This window comes from Manihot esculenta, chromosome 3, assembly GCF_001659605.2.
Source record: "Manihot esculenta cultivar AM560-2 chromosome 3, M.esculenta_v8, whole genome shotgun sequence".
NCBI lineage: Eukaryota > Viridiplantae > Streptophyta > Magnoliopsida > Malpighiales > Euphorbiaceae > Manihot > Manihot esculenta.
Window position 1 is genome coordinate 32,757,925 of NC_035163.2, and position 11,660 is coordinate 32,769,584.

An 11,660-nucleotide genomic window follows, 5' to 3' on the forward strand; every position below is an offset into this window, starting at 1 on the left:
ACATGATCAAGAACATACATAAAAAAAAAAATTTGAACTTTTCTTTACATTCATTCATTCACCAAACTCAACCTGTGCATGCACTATACATAATATGGTTATAAATATTTAACTCCTCTGTGGAGTCCCAACAGTACCCCAATGGGGTGACATTTATATATATATAGAGTTTGGTTACAAAAGCATCATAAAACGTAGATCATGTTTACAAAAGGGATTACTATACAAACTCGGTCAAGCACAACTTCTAAACCTCAATCTCATAATCAACATATACATGACATAACTATTCATAACTTTTACATCATTATACAATTTATTATGTCCACATTCTATCTATTACAACTCAAGACTTCATTCACCTTGACTTCTCTGTCTAGCCTGTACCTGCAACCCTGGGGGATTAGGGAAAAGGGGTGAGCTACTAGAGCCCAGTGAGCAGAATAATAAAACATTTAAATCATATGCTATAATGGAATGCAACACGTCACAGACAAATCACATCACGGATGGTATTGTCACCAAGAGTCCTCTACATTCCAAAGTGCCGGGACGTAGAATGGGTCAACCGGTCTTTCTCTTAACATAACATAACATAACATAGCATTCCAATGTGCCAGGGACGTAGAATGGGTACAACTTGAACTTTCTCTTACATTGTGCCAGGGACGTAGAATGGGTACAACCTAGACTTCCGTACTATACCGTATCATATCACATCGTATCATATCGAGGACTAAGGATCATCCAATAACCATCCACATCATCATCAAAATTATGCAATGCAACATATTCGTGAATTCTAATGCAACAACCTAAAACATCACATGGCATTCATGATGCATGAGCATGCTCAAACTGTATAATTTATTTGCTTTAAAACATAAAGGTTTATTCTACTCACCTCAACTAGCTCTGACAAAGACTGAAGCAGCTGACTCACTGCTGGGGTCCTCGGTTCCTCAGGTCCGAACCTACACAGGTGGACTCAAATGAGGGACCAAACAACTAGAACATAGCTCTAAAAATATCCCCCAAAAATCCTCTAAAACACCTCAAAACATCCATGCAAAAACATGCAAAGGAAGACTGAACAGGGCACTTTCGGCGACAGGTTTGGCGGCCGAAAGTCCCTCCAGAGCCGAAAGTCAGGTAGGTTTGGCGGCACCTTCAGCGGCCGAAACTCCCAGACAGAGACGAAACTCACGCATGTTCGACGGCACTTTCGGCGGCCGAAACTACCCTCCAGAGACAAAGTCCTCTTTCGGGGGCAGGCTTCGGCAGCCGAAAGGCTGGCCTCCCAGGCAGGTTTGGCGGCCGAAAGTCCTTCGGCTGCCGAACCTGGTTTCTGCCAAAGGGCAGAAACTAGGTTCCTCATGCACATTTGTCTCCCAAAACCATCCAAACATGTATTTTTCCTAATCTACAACATATATACTCAAGCATACAAGTTCCTAGGGGCTTCAAACTATCTTAACCCCATCTACAACACATCAACCATCCACATTGTCCAAAAACATAACATGAACCCATAAACCTAACCATAAGCTAAACATGCATTCTACCCCATAGATCTACTTAAAACTTACTTAAAACATGCCATAAGCTCAAGATCGGCCCTTACCTCTTGAAGATCGAGAGGAGAACGACCCTAGCTCAGAAAATGGGAGAGAGAAAATTCCTTGAACCTCCAAGCTCCAAAACTTGCTCAAATGTTCAAAACCTTCAAAACAAAGTTGTAAACTCATAAAAATCATGAAGAATGGAAGGAAGAAACTCAAGATCGGTGAGGGACGGCGGAGGGCTCACCTTGGCCGAAAATGGGGAGAAAAACTCGCCCGTTTTCGGCTAAGGGACCCCTTTATAGGTGGCGAGCTAGGCCACGTTCGGGAGCCGAAAATGCCTCCGCATGCATGCCATGTTCGGCGGCCGAACATAAGGTTCGGCGGCCGAACCTGGACTTCCCTCACTTATGCTTTCAGGGGCCTAAGGCACACCCGAAGCGCATGCATGTTCGGCGGCCGAACTTGAGGTTCGGCGGCCGAACCTGAGTTTTCCTCCAAGGTTGTTTTCATGCAAAAACTCATTTCCTTTTTACTTAAGATCATGAAATACATTAAAACATTTTAAGAAAACATGTTTCTACCCTACTAGAGGCTTCCGACATCCGAGATTCCACCGGACGGTAGGAATTCCGATACTGGAGTCTAGCCGGGTATTACATGAATGCCTGGCCCAGCCAGGTCTTACAACATCTCTAGGGCTATTAGGGTCGCCTTGGTCCATCCACATCATCATATTCATCATATTATGCAATGCGCCACATTCGTGAATCTAGTGCAAGCAACCTACTATAACCATTATGATGCATGAAACATGCTAAAAGCATTTTATTCGTTCAAATACAAGTTTAAATTACGTTCTACTCACCTCTGGCTGACTCTGGTCTAATTTGGTTAACCCTGGGGCAGTGCTCACTGCTGGTCTCTGCGGTTCCTCTGGTCTGTCCCTACACAGGTGGACTCAAATGAGGGACCAAACTAGATCAAGAACAACTCTATAAAACTCCCCAAAACCCCCTTAAAAGACCCTAAAACAATCACATAAAGCATGCAAAAGAAGGCTGGACAGGGCACTTTCGGCGGCAGGTTCGGCGGCCGAAAGTCCCTTGCAGAGATGAAACTCAAGCATCTTCAGCGGCCGAACTTTTACTTTCGGCAGCCGAACCCTTTCGGGGGTAAGGTTCGGGGGCTGAAGGGCACTCTAGAGACGAAAGTCTCTAACCTTCGGTGGCACCTTCGGCGGCCGAAACCCTACTCCAGAGCCGAAAGTTCAAACCTTCGGGGGTGAGCTTAGGCAGCCGAAACCACCTCCTTAGCATGTTCGGCGGCCGAACCTTCCTTCGGCGGCCGAAACTGGATTTCCCAGTTAGGCAGAAACTTGTTCTGCTTCATGCAAACGTGCCCAAACTTCTCTCAAACATGCAACCAATAAAACCACAACCTGCATATACTCAAGTACATGCACAAAGGGGTCTAAAACTACCTTAAAACCCCAAACAACAACATCAAAACATCACATAAGCATGCTTTTACACAAAACTCACATAAAACCTACTAGAACCTAAACATATATAACTACCCAACCAACTTGCATAAAACTTGCTTAAAAAATTAAAAGATGGCAGGAAACTTCACTTACCTCTGGTAAACGAGAGGATGAAGGGTCCTAACGTAGAGATATGGGGAAAACACTCCTCAAGTCTCCAAACTTCAAGTCTTGGGTTTTATGCTCAAAAACTTCAAAAATAACAAAAATCTTGTTAAAACCGTGAAAGATTTGAAGAAGATCATGAAAGTCAACTTGGGGAGGGTTTGGGCTCACCTCTGGCTGAAGGTGGAAGTAAAATATCATCGTTCCACCGACTTGGGGCCTTTTATAGGTGGCTGGCCAGACCACCTTCGGCAGCCAAACGTGAATCCGAAACCATGCAAGGTTCGGCGGCCAAAACTCACTTTCGGCGGCCGAAACTCACTTTCGGCGGCCGAACTTGCCATTTTCTCCCTTGGCTCTTTTCACTTAAAAACTCATTTCCTTTATACTCAAAACATTAAACCAAGTTAAAACACTTTAGAAAAATGTATGTACTACCCTTCTAGAGGGTTCCGATACCCGAGATTCCACCGGACTATAGAAATTCCGATGCCGGACTCTAGCCGGGTATTACATTTGACATAAACATGCACTTCTTGACGTCATACTCCTTCCTTACAAAGGTCAGTCGGGGAAGGCAAACTTGGTCCACTAGGCTTAACCTAGAAAAGTCGTTACAATCTTGGGGACCTCTCCTTAGGAGAGGTCGACATCCCTATTGATCCTCGAGCTCTCTTTTAACTCGACAATGACAAAAGTATCGGCCCAACCTTTTATCGAGTCCTTATACCCAACAAATATGGACAATCCAGTTTGGGGACCAAAGTAATAGAACCCATGGATAGACCTAACGAGGCTAAAAAAAATGCAGAACAACTCAATAAAAGGGGCAAAACCCTAGCACAGGCAAATGAACTCGAAGCAGCACATGAACAAGATGGAATTAGGGAACAACATCCGAGGAGTCACCCTCAAATGACGAAAGATCTCAATAAAGAAAATGGTAAAAGGGAAGGTCAGCCTGGTCCAAAATTGCACTGTTTGACAAAAAATATCAGGTTGCACCCTTGTTGGTCTATTAGACCCGCTGGCAGTGGATAGGGGAGAACAATCCTCTCATTAGGAAAGAGTGCCTTAATCCTATAGATGGTGGTATCAGAATAGTTGCTGGAAAAGTAGTGAGAAAAAGAGGAAGGAGTGATAGAGGACACCATATCTATTACATTGAAAATTCCAGCAGAAGCTATGACAAGAATATGATATACCTCGGATCAGAAAGGCAGAAATTATAGGGAAGAGAAAGGGCAAGATAGCAGAAATAGTGCAAGAGACAGAGCAGCAAGCGAAATCAAAAGCATAAGTTTGAAATGGGTAAATGCGAAAAGGAGACATTTTGACAAGAGCTGTCTTAGAGTTGCGCAATAATAATTAGAATTTTGAGATTTACTCATTAATTAATCATGAAATAATTAATAAGCAGACAAAGGGGCACTTGATGATAATCGGGTCTCGGACACCCCCGGCCATGGCTGAGCCCGTGTTGAAAAGGTAAGGTCTCAACTTAATTAAGATCCAACAGTTAGATCTGCCTCATATATAAGTTCAGAACTCGCTTGGATGGATTGGACAGGGCTCGAGTCTACATGTGGAGGGCCCAATTCAATTAACCTACTAGATCTGTGGGGCAGCATACCCTGTAATATCCGGAATCGTGTCCACATGACACCGAATGAAATTAAATGATTGCTTGATGATGAAAAAGGAGGCAATACGTCCATACATACAGTCAGCGTGATTGTGACAGAAGGGTATAAATGCAGTATAACGGTTATACGCCATTAAGGAATAAAAAGGAAAAAAAAGAAAAAGACAAACCAAATTAAATTTACTAAAATATAACTCGAATCTATTAGAATAAAATGAGTTATTTTTAATTTTAAAATCGAAATTGTTCGACTAATTTAATAGTCAAACTTAAATTATGTCGTAAAATTGCATTGAATGTCATCCTAAACCATTTTAAACCTTAACCTTAATTGATTAAAATGAACATTTTTATTTCAGATACCTCCCATCAGTAGCCAGTAGGTAGATTATTTTATAATTTAGCAATGCTTGATTTAATTACTGTAGGGTTAATTTTGTTTATGGACACAAGCAAACTAATATATGAGTGTAGCGTAATTTATGAATGTATTTTTAAAATCATTTGAAGAAGGTTGGAGGAAATTATGGGGGGGAACCACATGTTCATTGCGGAACATATATTAATGGGTATTTAAATGCATCGGTTTCTGTTGTACCAACCCTGTCTATGATTCTATTCTCGTAGCAGTATGCCCATACCTGCCCTGCTCTTCTGGTTTTTATGATATAGCATAGCAGATGACCCATGTTAATTTATACTAATCAACCAAAAGTCAGAAACGATTAAACAACAAGAGTATAAGTTTTTCATAAAAAGGGTATATACGAATACGATTCATACATACCTACGGAACCACCACATTTGGACCACCCATGCCTTTCATCACAGATGGAAAGGAGGGGATTAACCACCCAAGAAATTTAGTTTTTATTCTTTAAAAGTATTACTGTAATTTACTTAGCTTATCCCTTTGTGGGGTTTAATGATGGAAGAGGTGGTTGGCAGAGGAGGACTTGCAAAATTCACCACAGTTCAACAGCCAGACAAAGCAATGGCCGAAAATAAGTCATCCTGGTTCCTGCTCTAATGACATCGACACTGACACATATGCATATATAATTATAATGTATGTTTTGATGGCCACAAAAACTTGTGTTAAAGGATGAGCACACAAGGATAAGAACCACTGAGGACTAGCTTTCACTAGGTCAAGTTGGCATCACATCACCGGAGTCACATGAGTCTTAATGGCAAGACATAATCACGACTCGCTCATACATCGATTTCATACTACTTAATATCATTGTTGATTGAACCCACCCAGTGATAAACGAAAGAGAGGCGCATCAATCCTAACAAACAACAACAAGAGGCCCATTAAGGCTTAAGGCCAGCTGATTGTGTTTCTACAAAAGCGCAGGATACATCACAAGATTAATGCCAAATTTCTTTCTTCATCCTGATAGATTGCTAACGCAAGCTTTGAACGGGTCTTTCACCCAGACGCTTTAGCTTATCCACAATTCCCAAGTGGCCCCTGCTGCCCTGAGTTTTAAAACAAATTGGTTTTTGTTTACCTACATGTTGTTACCATTGAATTACCAAATTACCCCCACTGATAACAGAAAAACTCTAATGTTAGAATGCTGATAGATGCTTTTTTTGTCAATTGGTTTTAGTTTTCAATTAAATTAATCGAGACCAAAATTTACATTTTACTCCTCTCTAATGGCTCATTTTATTTTAAATTAAATAAATAGAAAGATTAACTTCTGGACTAAATAAAAACAGATAATGAAAGTAAACGGTAGGGAAACTCGTTGACTTTAGGACTTGGGAAGATCTGATCGAGTCCCATTGAGGTAGTTTTGTCTTGATACTTGCAAGGTTTTGGTTTTTGTTTTTTGGTCCAAATTGTCTTCAAAGAATTCAGAGAAAATGTTGGCTTTCATCTCAAGTATCTTCAGGTAATTAACCATTTTCGCTGGATCAACTTCTCTATAAAATGAAGTCATAAAACAAAATCTTAAATACACCTCGCCACCACGTTACTATATTCCGAGGAAAACTTTAAAAATATTGACAAGAATTCAAGTAAACAAGAAAAATCTGCGCTGCTCTTGATCTGGACATCACATTAACTTACTTTGGAAAAAATGCCCAAAAATGAATATTGATAGTAATGATAATCCAGTCTACATCAAACTTTCTTTAATAAAATCATTCAAAAATGAGTCTCGGTTCGGACCACGCAAACATGTTTCAAAGGAACGTGCGCGCACACACATACATAGCTAAAACATCCACAAACGAATGACTTTGAAGAGAACCTCCTTTCAACATCACATGCTTGTTTAATATCTTTTTGGTATGCAAGCTTCCATATTTTAAGAAATAAGAACACAAACAATGGCTCAATATTGCAATGTTATAGTTGGTCAATTAGTGTACTAACAATTGGATGCCAACGCATCGTACAAATACTTGGCCTAGCATCTAAAAATGCATAACTAAGGTAATCAAAGCAAAAATTGCAGTCAGCATTCGAGTAGAGTGTGATGCTTGCTCAGAAATCATCCATGCACAAACACAAGCCTATACACTTCCAATCAAAATTGTTAAAAGTTACGAAGCAGGAAATCAGTGAGGACCAGGTACCTGCTTATAGTGCCCAATAATCTATTATCTATTCTCATGAACCTTTGCATGTCTTCTTATTATGGCCAAGGCCCTTGCACTTACTACACTGAAGCTGACGCTTAATTATGTCAATTGACTCGGCCTGCTTTACCTTCGGCCTGCCAGGCGGGCGTTTAGTTGGTGGAGGGGTAACAACAACTCCCGCATCACTTGACTCGCCCTTAATTGGCCTCTCAACATTTGGAACAGGGTGAATTGACTCAGCATAGGTTGTGCGGTAACTCTCCACAGTGAAGTATCTGGAGCAATAATCATATGGATTTCTACCAATGCACTGAAAGACAGCAATTGCATGGCAGCAAGGCAAACCATTTAGTTGCCATTCTTTGCAGCTACAATCCCAGTGATCCGTATCAACAATATCAACAGATTCTCCACGAACCTCAAATGTGCTACCATGGGAAAGTAAAACTTGAAGTGACCTTGCCATTGAAGTCTCCTTTTGCAAATTTTCCTCTTTTGATGGCGTTAACTTTGTCATCCACTGATTGGATTCCACTCGACGAGTATAAATTGATTCCATAATTTTTCCTCTTAATGCATCAATCATTTGAGTTATTGGCAATTCGTGTGCCTCTGATACCCAACTGTAGAACTGTTGCCCAAAGTTTGAGGTCATATGGTTATACCTTGCTCCTCCAAAGAAGGCATTTGCCCAGCGTTCAGGCTCACTTTGTATCACCCAGTTGTAAGCTTCAGGGGAGATGCCTTTTATGTTCTCTACAGATCGCTGGAATCCCTCAAGTCTAGGTGCATATGCTGCAGCATAAAAATCGTTAACCATGAAGCGTCTTGCTTCATGAGAAAACTGTCCCTTTAAGTCTCTATTTAGTTTCTCAGCAAGATGACGCAAACAATAGCCATGGTAGCATTTATCAAAAACCTCAGCCAATGTTTTCTTTAGACCGTTCTGAAAATCCGCAACAAAAGTTATATGACGAGATGTAGAGAGAGCAGACTTTAGTTGCAATAAAAACCAATGCCAGTTATCCTCTGAATCGGCATCCACTACAGCAAAAGCTACAGGAAAAATACCATCATCCCCATCAACTGAAATAGCAGCCAACAACACTCCTTGATATTTTGAGTTTAAAGAAGCGGTATCAAGGAAAATGAGAGGACGACAACCTTGTTCAAATCCTGTTATTGATGCATGAAATGAGACAAAGAAACGATGAAAACTTGAGTCATCTTTTGTGGAGAATGTAGCAATACTGCCTGGATTAGTTTCCTTTATTCTTTCACAAAAAAAAGGCAGCTGAGTATATGCCTCTTTATATGAGCCTTGAAGCTGCTCTCTTGCAATCTCTTTTGCACGCCATGCCTGTGAATAATTCAATTGAATCCCATACTCCCGTTTGATGTCATCTGCAATGTCTTTTGGCCGGTAGTTCGGGGCAACTTTCAGTTTCTCCTTTATGATACTTCCCACCCAACCCCTTGTTGCTCGATATCCAGCTTTTACAGCAGCTCCTTCACATGTATGTTCTCCATTCATTTTCTTGATACAAATTAATTGAGTGGTTGACAACCTGGATGCATATATCCGCCAAGGACAACCTTGGGATTTGCATTTGACAGTAACACGATGACTGTCATTCTTCTTATATCTGTAAGCAAACCCATGTGCAATTGAGTACTTATGCAAAGCTTCCCTGAATTCAGTAAAACTACTAAACCTTTGATCAACACCAGTAATGGTGTTTTCCCACTGTAGAGCAGCTTTACGATGCTTCTCATCATTGATTCCAAAAGGAATGCAGGATATGGGATTTTCATCAGGAACATCCATGTCAACTCGATCAATATCAATGTGAACATCAACAGGAACAACATCGACCAGAGGAACCACAGCTTCTGACACAGTTGTCCTGCTTGACCTACTAGCAGGCATGTTGGACACATTCCTAGCAGCAGCTTCCTCTGACATGACAAATATATCAACAGTCATTGTATCCCCGAGAAAATTAACCATGCGCTGCAAATCCTTGTCTTTAGAGATAGTGATAAGGGTCTTTTTATTTCCTGGGAGGAAGTACTTGATGGACATGGTATCGACAGCACAATTGAACATTTCTGCTACTTCAGACTTGAAATCACTCAACTGTGTTTGCTGATCTATGTCAATTGCATAAGCATCCCCGCCATTGTATGACAATGTTCCATCCTTATTTGTCACAAACTCACCGCCTGACTGGCATATAGCTATTATTTTCTTTGCAGCCATGGCCTACCCCACGAGGTAGAAGAGAAAGAGAGAAAAGCAGATTGGTGAATCGAATTGATCAGAAGGAAAGTATGCCTCAGATAAAGGAAAACAGAAGGATGCAATTCAACAGCGAGAGATGAACTCAGAACATAACCAGACAATATGCTCTAGAGAATTTCTAATAGAATAAAGTCTAAAGCTTTCACACAATGGAAAGAATGCAATAACACTAAATAACAGAAATCCCATGTCACGAAAAGCACATAATAGAAAATACGTGGTCATTAAAGAGGTAATTGTCAAAAGGTAATTCACATTCAAGGGATGGCCACTTTGTCAGAATCCCAAATTAATAAAAAATAAAAAATAAAAGAAACATCTCAACCCAGAGAGAGAAGTATGAAAATGGACAAACATAATGTCGAAGCTTAAGCAAAGGAAAGCAATCAAAGGAAAACAATAATAATAAAAGAAAAGAATTTCCCGTTTCTGTTGATGTAAAAATGGGGGAAACCTAACCCAGAATTGAAAAGTGTGACTTGAATTGGTATGGTAAGAGATAAACCCTAAAAAAATATTGCAAAGTTTAGGAATTTAATTTACCTGCTAAGCCAGAGCTTTTTATTATTACTATTATTTTTATTATCGCAATCCTTCGGGTAGAGGCAAAGGTGACTAGGTGAGCACTTAGTTTTGTGTCCACAACCACCGAAACACAAGGAAGAGAGAGAAAGAGAGCGCGCCACAGAGACCGGAAATAGTTGTATCAAGCTTTGGGAGGGGACGCATAGCCCAGAAATTCGGAATGGGAAGAACTCGAAACGAATCGTATTGATCTCACTACTCGCTGAATACACGTAACTTTGGTCCACGTGGGCCTGGGCTTAGGCGACGTCATCATATTGAAGATTTTGGGTGGCGAGACTTTCAAAACGTCTAGTCGTTCAGTCCCGTCATGCTCTCTGTTGCCCTTCTCCAGGTGCTTCACCCTCTGTGTTGGAACTCGAGAGTTTTAAAGAATGATGCTTACCTTCAGTTTCTCTGATCCCTTCTCTTTTCTTTACTCTCATCTCATTCCCAGCACGAAAGATAAGAACTAAAACTTTCTGGCGGTTTCGGGGCGTTTGTTGAGGAGTTCGATGCTTATTCAGAGAGACTTTGCTGCTCTTGAACGGGAATTGGGATTTTCAACTGCGATTTTCACCATGGCGGTTTCTCGCCGTATTTATTAATCGGGGACGTGAAGGCGTTTTGGCTGCCAGTTTTCTTTTTATCCTTTTTAGTTTTTAATACCCAAGAAGAAAATAAGAAAATGAACGGTAGTGGCTTAGTCTGAAAGAGGGTACTATTCTCCTTTTATTCTTTTTTTTGTCTGTCAGTGACGTATAATGGCCTCATTATTATTGGACCACCTGTCTCTGCCATAAGGATACGGTCGTACGAAAATATCAGATATTTGCTCCATGCGTAACGACTATTTAATTCTCCTTTCTAGCACGCAGGTTAACCGAGCAATTCGGGACTGAGCCAGTGATTCTCACTTTGCTAAGCTTTCAGGCCGGGTTCGGGAAGAGAAGGCTGGGTCCTGAGAGAAGCCCGATTTCAAGGACGAATGGGCTGGGTCTTCTTATGTACGGGATTCCGCGGGTCCTGGACCAGCCCTGTCACTGTGGGCTCAGCCTTTTACCAGGGTAACGAAATCCAGCAGTCATCAATTGCCCTTTACCTTCTCATTAGTTATTACATGGGTGATGGGAGGGTAAACGCCGAGGACTCATTATGACCGTGCGACTCGAGGACTGCCTCCCTTAAAACGTCTCTTCTTCTCTCTCCTTTTCTTTACTATTTCAAAATTCAAATTCTCTTAGCCCTTGCAGAATCTTTCCTCTCCTCTGTTCTCTGTGCGTTCTGCCCGTTCTGTCTTCCTGCCCCCATTGTTTTCAAGGTACG

At 41.1% G+C, this 11,660-nt stretch overlaps 1 protein-coding gene across 1 annotated transcript; it reads right to left on the bottom strand.

The window, feature by feature from the left end:
- Positions 1 to 7,192: 7,192 nt before the first annotated feature.
- Positions 7,193 to 10,989, bottom strand: LOC110612332. The gene is made up of 2 exons (XM_021753089.2): positions 10,314 to 10,989; positions 7,193 to 9,731 (listed from the first exon to the last, which is right to left on the bottom strand). The coding sequence occupies exon 2, from the start codon at positions 9,726 to 9,728 to the stop codon at positions 7,494 to 7,496; it is 2,235 nt and encodes a 744-aa protein (XP_021608781.1). The 5' UTR covers positions 9,729 to 9,731; positions 10,314 to 10,989; the 3' UTR covers positions 7,193 to 7,493.
- Positions 10,990 to 11,660: the final 671 nt, after the last annotated feature.